The sequence below is a fragment of the Lissotriton helveticus genome, chromosome 2_1 (assembly GCF_964261635.1).
Source record: "Lissotriton helveticus chromosome 2_1, aLisHel1.1, whole genome shotgun sequence".
NCBI lineage: Eukaryota > Metazoa > Chordata > Amphibia > Caudata > Salamandridae > Lissotriton > Lissotriton helveticus.
The window spans coordinates 1,526,453,044-1,526,466,525 of NC_136059.1; the positions used below are offsets into that span (position 1 = coordinate 1,526,453,044).

The window sequence follows — 13,482 nt, forward strand, 5'->3', positions numbered from 1 at the left end:
TTCTACACAATAGAATTTAAGTTAGGTCTTGGGTCTTTTTTTTGCTTATAACTAAATTTGAAATAGTCCCAAGTTGCTTATGCTCTGCCGGCTGAGGCTGAACTCATGTCGAATCTGAAAAGGAGAGGCCTGGCGAGGAAGATTAAACAGGCATCGGTATGTCCCTGCTATAGCATTATAAATTGGTTTATCCAGTCTTCCTCTCAAGGTCTCGACTCCGTACGTGAGAGAAGGAACATGTTTAGCAGCCATTACTTGCAGTAGTGGCTGGAGAGACAAGCCTGTGAAAGAAAACCGTAGGATGTTAAATGTGGCACACAAGATTTGTGTTTTTACTGTTTTGGAAGATACAATCTTTGAATCACTAGATGCTTCATCAAATAGCCTAGTTATTGAGTTATGCCCATTTTCTTTGTTTTTACATCACACGAGAAAGTCCTAGTTGCTTTTGTCTTGTCGTTCGATATAAAGCAGAAGCAACAACCGTTTAGATTTAATGTGCTTCAGAAATGCAAATTTAGGAAACAATAAGTTGTCCTCTGACTAACGCACGATTCTTCACTTGTATCGATCAGAAGATACATAATGCAAATACATGAGTAGAATAGTAAATCTATATTTGTTTATGCATCAAATAGTTACAACTATGTCTTGAGCAATAAAGTGATTTTATTTGTAGAAATGGTTAGCAGTTTAGTAAGTTATTTGTGAAACGATGACCGTATCACGAAGTTTGAAGAAAGCATCTACAGAACCTCAAACTTTTACATATAGTACAAGTGTTGGATTTTAATTTGTTATTCCATAAAGGGTATTGCAACCTGGAGAGTTTGGATTTTCAAACCTGGCTGACAGAGTCTAATCGATCCTTCCCCTTATACTACCCAAACTACAACTGTCGTCTGCTGAAGACCTACCCTGTAAATGCACTTTTTAATATACGCATCATTCGCCATTTAGTTATACTCGGGACATAACCTCATCACTTTGAGACCTCTTCTACACTCACATGAGAATAAACTCATATAAGCATCACCCCTCTGACTCGCGTCATCCCAGTAGATGTATGCGTCACTGATAGTTTTACTTGACCCAACGTTACTTTCCTTAGAAGTGACCATGGGTTCTGAATCTCCGACAAACCAACGTCAACTACTAAGGCGTAGAGCAGTTCATAAATTAATTCCACCTCGTGAAAAGGGAGAAGAGTTCAATAGAAGGCGCCTCAGAAAGACTGGTTCTGCTCAGGTGACGACTTACCTCAGATGAATCCTGGCAAGACATTTCTCGTTAGATTACCGTTGCAGCGGTCCGTTGTTAAGTTCAAACTGAGTAAACACCTGGAAAGACTACGGTGTTCACTTAGACCTCCAAAACAGACTGCTTCCTATGTGTGAACAACGTGTGGTGTCAGTTTATACTTCGAGAACACATGCTCAAAACAGGAGACACTAATCTTCCCTAGCAGGATCAAAACCTTTGTACTGCGCATGCTCAAGGCACAGATACTAATTACATAACACTTCCTGCGGCCTATCGAGAATACGGACATTAATTACGCTCCATTGTGCTTTTTGTTATAAATAATGGTTACAGAAAGCACAGTAATGTGTTTAAAGTTTAGATTGATAAATGCTACAAATAACCGAGGAGAGGCATCTTTCTAGATCTTTCCAAGACGCCCTCGGGTATAAGATGCGCTTTATAAATGCCAAACATAAACATAGATGGGCTCAAAGTGAGGGACGCCCATGGTTCTTTGCGCGAGCTTAAGTAAGTTGTGTCTCTACTTTGAACATGCGCATTTGTTGCAGGGACAAACCTGGGAACATTGCGAGCCGTAGTATAGACGGGACCTATGTGAGAGCGGTTACGGTTTACAATTCGGAGCCTCGTTGCGAAGCGTGGTGTATCATTTGGCTCACTTCCCCCGCTCTCCGTAGGCAGTGGCACCGCGAGAGCTGACTGGCCAACCTGCTCGGGAGTTCCTCGTGTTGATCCTTACGCTTGGAGCATACCTTACAGGTCACTTGTAATGAAATCGAAGAAAGACATGGCTCCGCGGGATTCAGAAAAGGTAATCCACTTTTCACGTAAGGTTTAAGTTAATAACGTTTGTAAAATTAATAGTTCATGCAGCCTTTTCCCTACCGACGATTCACGACTGTATTTTTTTTATTCGCAGTCACTTTAAGCTCTTCTCCGCACATTGGGTTGCCCAAAATGTCCACTGTTTTTGTGAATATTTTCCTGTGTTTATTTTAAACGTTTTTTCGAGGGTACAAAACTGCCAAAATGGCCTCGCGTTTTGCGTTACTTCCGCTTTTTAATCAACAATATTTGTGCATGCTTCTGCTTTTAGGTCCATGACAATAAGGTAAATGACTCGATAACTTACAAATCACAGGGTGAAAGGACGGGTTGTAATTACTGTAGCAAGGGTGTAACAGACTGAAGGTTACTGTAAAGGTATAGTCTTTCTTCCATTTCATTGTGTTCATGATGTTGTTCTGATGTAATTACATTCTGTATGTTTACACGTTCCACTTCTTGCATCCTCGAGGAGAGTGTAGTATCTTCAAACATGTTTGTTTGAAGATGCGTCTCTCGAGGATGTTCTTGCAGTTTAAGCTACAGCTGTTATTTTATTCATTGAGCTGTTGGTTTATTGAAGAGCCGGTTGCACTCCCGTGTTGATGCTGGAAAACTTGGAATAAATCTTAATTTGGATTTCACCCGGACCTGTTTATCTTCATTTCTGCATAACCACCTCTACGTTACAGTTACCAGTAAGTTACCGGGGCTTTATCCTTACGTCCTCGTCCAGGTCATTACTTGTCACCATATGTCTCAATCACTGCCTTCTCCGTCAGGAGGAAGACTATTCCAAAATTGGTCTGGAATTGTGCTCTAGTGAACACTATGTGCTGGAATAAGCTAACATTTTTATATATTTATCAAAAGTCAATATTCTTGCAGTCCCTCCTGAAGTGCTTCCATCTTTGATGCTACCTGGAGCAACCCGTTGTCCAAGCAGTTGTAAATTCTCCAGCTTTCGAGATATAGTAGGGTCGCCAAGAAAGTCATCTTGGTGGACACTATTGGTGCCGATTTTATCTAGAAAGATAGAACCTGTAACTGAAAGTAGCAACCCCAAAGGCAAAACTTCAGGAATCTTTGATGATTGATTACATAGGCACATGTAGATAAGCATCTTCGAGAATCAAGAAATCTCCTTTCAAAATTAGAATAAATATTTTTGGGAGAATCTCCATCTCGAATGACCTCATTATATGGTTTTACAGACCGAATATGCCACATCCCAGAACCATCCTCACTGGTCTATGCACACACAACCTACAACACATTGTTACAAATCCCACACACATTGCTTGACACACATTAGATATAATCGTCGCCAACCTAGGCTTAGTTACGTTTCAAACAATTATACCAGTTACTATCTTGTTGCTTTCCAACACAAGACATCAAAACTCACCCCAACTAAAATCATCTTACCCTCAACTACATATTGATTTTAGAACAAGCTAAATTTGGAGAAACTAGAAAGCCTGCTTACCTTAAACAGAGCTGGTCAAAATCAATTTTGTACAAACACTCTGTAGGTGGCTCCTGAAAGTTTTTGATCTCATAATTCATCTGAAAACATCTACGCATAACAAAAGTGAATATGCCCCTTGGATGAATGCAGAATAAAAAAAATAAAACAAATTGCTAAACTTCAGCTCAACTTGCTCATAACAAACAAACATCAGGACAAGATATGCCTACTCAGACATAGCACATTATATAAGTCTACAATTAAAATACGATACTATTCCAACTGAATCCACGATGCAAAGTGTGGTGATACAGAATTGTATAAAATGCTCACTGAAATCTGTAAGCCAAATTCCCACAAGCTACCTACCCCATTTCTCAAGAATTTTGTAACCAAACTGGCAAATCATTAAACAACTAAAGCAAACTGTTGTAACTTGTAATGTTACTTCCATCCTTTCCCGTAGCTATTTGTTCCCTGCTCAGCAAGTATGAATGTGATGTGTGTGGAATGTTGGAATGCTTCATGAGGTAGTAAAATGCTGGAGTGCCTGGTGAGGTTGACAGTGTGCGAGCTGAGCAGCAAGGAAGCTGCTTCTGGTGGGGCTGGACTACTGAACCTATTATCCTACTTACCATCCTGTAACTAAGCTTAATAAACCTCTTACCTACAACCTACTTCATGGCTACCTAAGGACTTCCTCTGGATGACATCATTGGTGACGAATTGGAGAAAATAATCTGGATGTTGTGTAAGATTACCTGGACCTGAAACTACTGAAGAACCTAAGGTGAAGAAACTTGAAATTTAAAAGAACGCCCTGTAAGCCCCACCAGTGTCCTTTCCGCTGGACAACCCACCATTAGGGCATAAATCTGTCAACCAAAAAGACTGGCAAAACTTCAAACATCTTTCTACCATAGTGTTATTCAGGCAACAAAGACTGGCACACCACCAAACAACCTGCTGCGTGGGCTTGAGAGCAGCTGGGAGTACACAGTCGATACTATCGGCTGAAGCGCGAACTGTCCCATGACATTGTGCTGTCCCGTGACGTTGTGAGAGCACGTACTCGCCATTAGCCACCCGACGCTGTACACTCCTGCGTGCCGCTATCTTTGTTGCCTGAGGTTGAGTTTCAGCTAGAAGTACAGCAATACCGGAAGCGCCTGCGGAGAAGAATATTCCTTAGCAGTATTGCTGCATTGAAGTCACGAGTCAAACGTTGTTTAGTCACAGCAAGACAAAAGTTTTCGAATTGGGTGCGGCGTTCTTCTCTGTACACTACGCTGCAATGTCAGAGGGACATTGGTGACCTACTCCGGGTTTATGCAAAACTCTACACAAATTGGAGGAGTGAAGCTCTGTGTCAATATGGAACTGCTCAACTGCTAGTGGGTGTACTTCAACAGTCATCAGCTGCACATTATCCCACTTGGGGGACTGTGAACTGAAGCGAGTTTTTCTTTCTGTCTTCATTTTTGTTCCTGATAATGGAGAGTCTAAAGCTGAAGTTCTTCCATTGCTATTTCTGCAATGGTTCGAGTGAGATATCGCTCACCAGAGTTGTTCGGAGATATAGGGAACAACTGTATTGAAAACTGTTGAATGTTTTTCACTTCTATTGTGCAGTACATAGCATGCAAATAAGTTTTTATTTGCTGTGCTGAGTTGCTAGTTTTCTTCCTTTCTCATATTTTCAGGTCACATATCCTGCTGGTTAACTATCAATATGCTTCTGTGTGCCATGCATGCTCGCTATTATGTAGTTATGCGCCTTGTTTAATTTTGCTGTTATGGGTGATATACGCCGGGCTCGGTTTTGCTAAGTTTGCTGCCGTGTTCTTGTTGGGTGTGTTGTTGCTAATGCCACGTAATATTTCGTGCAGTGCTTAATTTGCTATCTTGTATGCCTTATTCCTACTGGGTGTTTTTCTGCCTCTGTTGTGCTGATCTAGTGAGGCTATCAATAATCTTCAACTACTCAGTAACAAGGGGACCCCTGAATGTATTTGAAGGTAGAGGGGCAGGGGATATAGATTCAAAATACAAACATGAGAACTCTACCTATGTGATTGGGCTATGCTATATGTCAATTTATATTTATACCCACTCTAAATGTGCTTAAAGGACCATGCTCCTTGAGTCAAAAATGTTATATCAACATAACATTTATTTTTTTAGTTTTCTGTATACAATGTTTTATATATATTTAATAGAAGGATTCGTCACATTAGGACATGATACGAAAAGCAGTATCTACAAGAAACCATTCCAAGGAAAGACAGGTCCCATTTATTCATTCATCACTCGCAGCATACATCCAGTATCATACTCGGACAAACACACTCATGCGTAAAAAGTGAAGCAAAATAGAAATGTTAGAGATGTGCTAAAAAGCATTCGTGTTCCCATATATGGAGATAGAATTGAGTAAAGCAGTTTTTTACGGGAACTTTTATTCAAGCGCCGACCTGCGTTACGGTGAGAAACCCATTAATATATATATATATATATATATATATATATATATATATATATATATATATATTCACTGAAAAAACCATAGGTTAGAGACCATATATAGTTAGCTGGACATTTTATTGACATAAAACCAATGAAATTCCATATATAGTTAGTTGCACTAACTATATATCGCGCACCCGCAATCCACTGCTGATGATGTCACATATTACATCATTCATGACATGGTCAGTGACATCTCAAATGACATCACTGATGACATCACTGATGACCTCTCAAATGACATCACTGATGACATCATCTAGTGTCTGTGTGTTTTTGTAAAGTTTAAATATGTTTTACATATTGAAGAATGAGTGGATGTATGGAAGACTGAGTGTGTGTGTGGCTGGCTGGGAGGTGTGTGACTGTGCATATCAATGTGTACTTGTATCAGTGATTGTATAAGAGAGTAAGTATGTGTTAGTATATGTGTGAAAAGTATGGTGTTCTGTGTTTAACTGTATAGATGAGGAAATCGAAGTGTGATTGATTCTTCACAGGACTGACTAGGTGTGTGAGTAACTCCATGGATGAGTGGCAGTGTGTGAGTGTCTGCATAGGTGTATGAGTGCATATGATAGTGTTGTAATAATGAGTGACTGTATGTATGAGTGATTGTATGGGTGAATGAGTGAATGTGTGTGTAGACGTAGGAATCAGTGAGTGCGTATGTAGTAACTGGTATTGGTGTGTCATGATGTCATCAGTGATGTCATTTGAGAGGTCATCAGTGATGTCACTGACCATGTCATGAATGATGTAATATGTGACATCATCAGCAGTGGATTGCGGGTGCGCGATATATAGTTAGTGCAACTAACTATATATGGAATTTCATTGGTTTTATGTCAATAAAATGTCCAGCTAACTATATATGGTCTCTAACCTATGGTTTTTTCAGTGAATTTTCAAGGTTTTGTAAATGCAAATTCCTAACTATATATGGTCTATAACCTATGGTTTTTTCAGTGAATTTCATTGGTTTTTTAAAAGCTAATATCTATAGCTGTAAAATATATTCTTTATTACGTGACGTATCACGTAGCCACGTGAGACGTCTCATGACGCGTCGCATAACCGTGACGTATCGGCTCTGCAGCGCAAACAAAACCCGTAACGTAAGTGTGCCGGAGCACGCTTACAGATATATATATTTTTTTTAACCTTAATTAGACAAAATCCACACGTGCACATATCTTGAGGCCTTGCAAAGGCACATCAAACAAACAGTCCCTACAATTTTGCCAAGTTTGCTGGAAATCTATTCCCTTACTTTTTTTTTTACTGTTTCTCTTGGTTTTCCCCTTGTTACGCTTACCGGGACGCTACCCGGTACGCGAACCGGACGCTCCAAAAACACAAGATGGCGGACTCCCGTTACGCTGCCGGTTAGCTGCCCGGTTCGCGTACCGGGAAGCGCCTCTACCGCGAAAAATCGCGGGGGACTTTAATATCCCCCTCATTAATCCTAGGGGGTCAGGAGGGGTTTACCTTGCCCCCTTTCCTTCATTTCCCCCTTCTTTTTTCACCACATCTTGTCTCTCGAACCTACCGAGAGACAAGATGGCCGCCACTCCGGACTGTTTACAATGTTGACAGCTACGCTGCCGCTTAGCTGCCCGGTGAGCTGCCCGGTTCACGTACCGGGACGCGCCTCTACGGCGTAAAATCGCAAAAAAAAATGTTTTTTATTTTTTGCCCCGCGGGGCACTTTAATATCCCCCTCATCAATCCTAGGGGGTCAGGAGTGGTCTACCTTGCCCCCTTTCCTTCATTTCCCCCTTCGTTTTTCACCACATCTTGTCTCTCGATCGTACCGAGAGACAAAATGGCGGCCGCTCCGGACTGTTTAGAATGTTGACAGACACCGGAGAGCCAATCAGCTTCGCTTCGCGAAGTTACGTTACGCGTCAGGTACGCGAACCGGGGCGCTAACCGGAGCGCTGTCACAGATATATATATTTTTTTAAACGTTAATTTCTCAAAATCCACTGGAGCACATATATTGAGACATAGCAAAGGCACGTCGGGCAAACCATATCTACAATTTTGCCAAGTTTCATGTAAATCTATTCAGCCGTTCGAGCTAAAAGTGAGTCCAACCGCCCTATGGAAAAATGAATGGGAAAAACGCGTTTTGGGACCCCCCTTTTTTCTCGGCCCCCCCTTGACAAAACCCCCCCAAATTTTCAGGGGCTGCTCAGAAATAAAATGTGCCATTTTTTCAGCCAATTCCGTCCACAAACGCCAAAGTTATTAGACATAGAATTTTCAGAAACCCCATAGAGAAAAAATCCTAACTATATATACCCACTGGCTATCGCCAGTAGGTAATATACATATATAAACACATATATAAACATATATAATCTGCATATCTATATAAATATAAATGCATGCATACATATACATATATGCATACATATGCATGTTATTTACATGAAAGTTTTTAAAAACACTAATAAAAGCAAAGCTAAAAAGCCACCTCATTACAAACAGAATGGCTTTAACTTAAACGAGGGCGAGATCTATTGCATTTTCAATGCTTGTTTACTTTGGTTCTATCAAGAAGGCATTCAGATGTGTCACACATTTGCCATAAATTCTGAATGTTAGCACTCTAGTTGCTCATTAGATCACTGTAGTAAAGCTAGTGCTCACCAGGGAAGTCTGCTGCTAATCATGGTTTGCAGCCATTTTCCCGCATTTTTTATCCCGCAGACTTTCAGTCCGCATACCATTATCCCGCAAGGTCATTGACCTCGCATACCATTATCCCGCATTTTTTCAAAACGCATGTGCATTTATCGCGCATGCCTTTACAAAGAATTACGTTTTAAAGGCATGCATTTGCGTTGTGAAAACCATGATGACGAGAGAGGTAAGTGGGTTTGTGTTAATTTTTTCGTGGGTTAGTGATTGTGTAGTGTAGTGTAGTGTAGTGTAGTGTTGTGTTAGTGTAGTGTAGAGTTGTGGTGGTTGTTTAGTGTAGGGTCATGCTGGGGGTAGTGTTTTAGGGTTTAGGGTTGTGTTGTAGTGTTTGCGTAGTGTAGGGTCATGCTGGGGGTAGTGTTTTAGGGTTTAGGGTAGTGTTGTAGTGTTTGCGTAGTGTAGGGTCATGCTGGGGGTAGTGTTTTAGGGTTTAGAGTTGTGTTGTAGTGTTTGCGTAGTGTAGGGTCATGCTGGGGCTAGTGTTTTAGGGTTTAGGGTAGTGTTGTAGTGTTTGCGTAGTGTAGGGTTATGCTGGGCGTATTGTTTTAGGGTTTAGGATAGTGTTGTAGTGTTTGCGTAGTGTAGGGTCATGCTGGGGGTAGTGTTTTAGGGGTTTGGGTAGTGTTGTAGTGTTTGCGTAGTGTAGGGTCATGCTGGGGTGTAGTATTTTAGGGTTTAGGGTAGTGTTGTAGTGTTTGCGTAGTGTAGGGTCATGCTGGGGGTAGTGTTTTAGGGTTTTGGGTAGTGTTGTAGTGTTTGCGTAGTGTAGGGTCATGCTGGGGGTAGTGTTTTAGGGTTTTGGGTAGTGTTGTAGTGTTTGCGTAGTGTAGGGTCATGCTGGGGTGTAGTGTTTTAGGGTTTTGGGTAGTGTTGTAGTGTTTGCGTAGTGTAGGGTCATGCTGGGGTGTAGTGTTTTAGGGTTTTGGGTAGTGTTGTAGTGTTTGCGTAGTGTAGGGTCATGCTGGGGGTAGTGTTGTAGTGTTGTAGTGTTTGCGTAGTGTAGGGTCATGCTGGGGGTAGTGTTTTAGGGTTTTGGGTAGTGTTGTAGTGTTTGCGTAGTGTAGGGTCATGCTGGGGGGTAGTGTTTTAGGGTTTTGGGTAGTGTTGTAGTGTTTGCGTAGTGTAGGGTCATGCTGGGGTAGTGTTTTAGGGTTTTGGGTAGTGTTGTAGTGTTTGCGTAGTGTAGGGTCATGCTGGGGGTAGTGTTTTAGGGTTTAGGGTAGTGTTGTAGTGTTTGCGTAGTGTAGGGTCATGCTGGGGGTAGTGTTTTAGGGTTTAGGGTAGTGTTGTAGTGTTTGCGTAGTGTAGGGTCATGCTGGGGGTAGTGTTTTAGGGTTTAGGGTAGTGTTGTAGTGTTTGCGTAGTGTAGGGTCATGCTGGGGTGTAGTGTTTTAGGGTTTTGGGTAGTGTTTTAGTGTAGGGTCATGCTGGGGGTAGTGTTTTAGGGTTTAGGGTAGTGTTGTAGTGTTTGCGTAGTGTAAGGTCATGCTGGGGTGTAGTGTTTTAGGGTTTTGGGTAGTGTTGTAGTGTTTGCGTAGTGTAGGGTCATGCTGGGGGTAGTGTTTTAGGGTTTAGGGTAGTGTTTGCGTAGTGTAGGGTCATGCTGGGGGTAGTGTTTTAGGGTTTAGGGTTGTGTTGTAGTGTTTGCGTAGTGTAGGGTCATGCTCGGGGTAGTGTTTTAGGGTTGTGTTGTAGTGTAGGGTCATGCTGGGGGTAGTGTTTTAGGGTTTAGGGTAGTGTTGTAGTGTTTGCGTAGTGTAGGGTCATGCTGGGGTGTAGTGTTTTAGGGTTTTGGGTAGTGTTGTAGTGTTTGCGTAGTGTAGGGTCATGCTGGGGGTAGTGTTTTAGGGTTTAGGGTAGTGTTGTAGTGTTTGTGTAGTTTAGGGTCATGCTGGGGGTAGTGTTTTAGGGTTTAGGGTAGTGTTGTAGTGTTTGCGTAGTGTAGGGTCATGCTGGGGGTAGTGTTTTAGGGTTTAGGGTAGTTTAGTTGTTTAGTGTATGCTAAAGGCATATTCGTTCTAAAAGTTTTCGTTATTTTAATTTGCGGCCTAATAGTACATGCGGGATTTTTTTTGCGGACTGATGGTATGCGGGATTTCGTCATATATTCGCTAATCATACTTTCTATGGCAAAATGAACCCCCTCATTTTGTTCCTTTTTAAATTAAATGTTTTAAGAGTTACCACTTTATTCCAATCAAGATGGCTTCAGGTGTGCCATACCTTTGTAATAAGTAGGACTGTTAGCACTCTAGTTGTTCTTTAGAACACTCTGGGACATTCTGTCATTGGGCTATAGTTGGGCTACATCTGGCTGATATTTGGGCTACATTTGTTTTTTTTGTCTCTGGTGGCCATCTTTGGGCTACATTGGGCTACATTTGGGCTCCAACATATATGTAGCCCAATCTATATTTTTCAAAGTTAATTTTCGTAAAAACCACTGGAGCCTATATCTTGAGACATAGCAAAGGCACATCGGGCTACCAGTCCCTACAATTTTGCCAAGTTTGGTGTAAATCCATTCAGCCGTTCAGGCTAAAAGTGAGGCCAACCGCCCTATGGAAAATTGCATGGGAAAAACACGTTTTGGGACCCCCCTTTTTTCTCGGCCCCCCCTTGACGAAACGCCACCAAATTTTCAGGGGCTGCTCAGAAACAAAATGTTCCATTTTCCTGAAAATTTCAGCCAATTCTGTCCTGAAACGCCAAAGTTATTCGACATAGAATTTTCAAAAATCCCATAGGAAAAAAATCCTAACTATATATACCTACTGGCTATCGCCAGTAGGTAATATAAATATATATATATATATATATATATATATATATATATATATATATATATATATATATATATATATATATATATATATATATATATATATATATATAAAAATTGTATACAGAAAACTAAAAAAAGAAATGTTATGTTGATATTACATTTTTGACTCCAGGAGCATGGTCATTTAAACACATTTTAGAGTGGGTATAAATATCAATTGACGTATAGCATAGCCCAATCACATAGGTAGAGTTCTCATTTTTAGGTTTCGACCTGGCGAGAGCACGCAGTGCTCCGCCCAGGCGAAAAAACTTTTGTCAACAGTATGGATGTTCGTCCCGCCTCTGTTTCCCATTGGCTAGCTCCATAAATGGACGCTAGCCATTGGCAAACAGAGGCGTCCGTCATCCTGCGAGGCGACTCGTGGGCGTTTCTGGAGAATTTTTCTCATCCGGCCCCTTTTGTCACGTCAGTGCGGCGGTGGGCGGGGCTTATTTTTTCAGACGTCGAGGTTTCATTTGGTCATTCCGCCGCCGGAGGAAGTCAAGGTGAGTGCCTTTCTTGCCTTTCCCGCCCCCCTCCCGCTGTCTGTGTGCCTGCCCGACCCCTCCCGCTGTCCGCGTGCCTGCCCCCCCTCCCACTGCCAGTGTGCTTGCCCGCCCCCCTCCCGCTGTCCGTGTGTCTGCCCGCCACGTTTCTGCTGCTTGTGGGCAGCGGTCACAGCTCTTGGTAGCAGATCCCGAGATCCTATAAGCAATATATTTAACAAAAATCCACCCCGTCTTATTTTCCATCAATCTGCCATGTCTCAATTTTCAGCCCTCGGTAGCTTTACAGCTCAGGGCGCTATACCCAGTCACGCCTCCCCACCTTCAAAAGCTCTGAAGAGGCCGAAAGGTGACACGTCGGTACTACGGCAGCAACCAGAAAACAATGAAGACTGCTGCCCTGCCCCGCCCGGCGAACTAACGTTTCTGCTGCTTGTGGGCAGCGGTCACAGCTCTTGGTAGCAGATCCCGAGATCCTATAAGCAATATATTTAACAAAAATCCACCCCGTCTTATTTTCCATCAATCTGCCATGTCTCAATTTTCAGCCCTTGGCAGCTTTACAGCTCAGGGCGCTATACCCAGTCACGCCTCCCCACCTTCAAAAGCTCTGAAGAGGCCGAAAGGTGACACGTCGGTACTACGGCAGCAACCAGAAAACTATGAAGACTGCTGCCCTGCCCCGCCCGCACCCCCGCGCAATCTAACGGGGCTCCCCGCAGTCTCCCAGATATTCTTTGACATAATGCCCCCCCCCCCCTCTGGAGGGGGGACAACGCCAGGAAGTAGATTAGCGAATCCTGACAGTTCTGATGTCTCTTACTTTAATTATATACATGGCAACAACATTCAGAACAGGAAAGTGGGAAAGCTTGAAAAAAAATCCATGGCAATGTGTTTTCTCCATCGACTTCTATTGAAGCAGAGGCACATTAAGGCGGGAGTCAACTAAAATAAAGCCATTTGTATAAAAAAAAATCGTGACTCTCCTGACTGCATCGGGTCTCTAGGTATGTATGTTAGTGGTCATGACACACTGGAAGGTTAAGCGCCTGCTTTAGACCAGTGCTTAATTTGTAAAAGACCAGTGCTTAATTTGTAAGACAATAAGCGCCAGGGCCAACCTCAGGAGGATACTCCAGCGTGCACCACCCATTGCCACTGCCAATAAAAGTGCCAACACAACTACTAACCGTGACACTCCTACAAGTGCGACAATTCCGACTGTTCGAAGCCCACAGCTATAAGTATAAGTATAGTTTGGGTATTAGAACAGGTATTAGTTGTTTTTAATGTATATTGAAATAATAATCAACTGTTGTGTATTTTTAGTGACACAAAAAGCGGGA

General features: G+C 42.2%; 2 protein-coding genes across 3 annotated transcripts in view; one reads left to right on the forward strand and one right to left on the reverse strand.

Annotated features, from left to right (window-relative positions):
* LOC144818763 (uncharacterized) overlaps positions 1–1,426 on the reverse strand; it is a 157,901-nt gene extending 156,475 nt beyond the window's left edge. The window contains exon 1 of the mRNA XM_078676491.1: positions 1,261–1,426. Coding sequence (XP_078532617.1) covers positions 1,261–1,284 — 24 coding nt within the window. The 5' untranslated portion in view covers positions 1,285–1,426. The remainder of the gene's footprint in view (positions 1–1,260) is intronic.
* Positions 1,427–1,801: 375 nt separating this feature from the next.
* LOC144818764 (zinc finger protein 713-like) overlaps positions 1,802–13,482 on the forward strand; it is a 137,605-nt gene continuing 125,924 nt past the window's right edge. The window contains exon 1 of one of the 2 annotated variants that reach the window (XM_078676493.1): positions 1,802–2,077. In XM_078676493.1, the coding sequence (XP_078532619.1) occupies positions 2,036–2,077 (42 nt within the window). In that variant the 5' untranslated portion in view covers positions 1,802–2,035. The remainder of the gene's footprint in view (positions 2,078–13,482) is intronic. The other variant, XM_078676492.1, reaches the window with a different exon arrangement.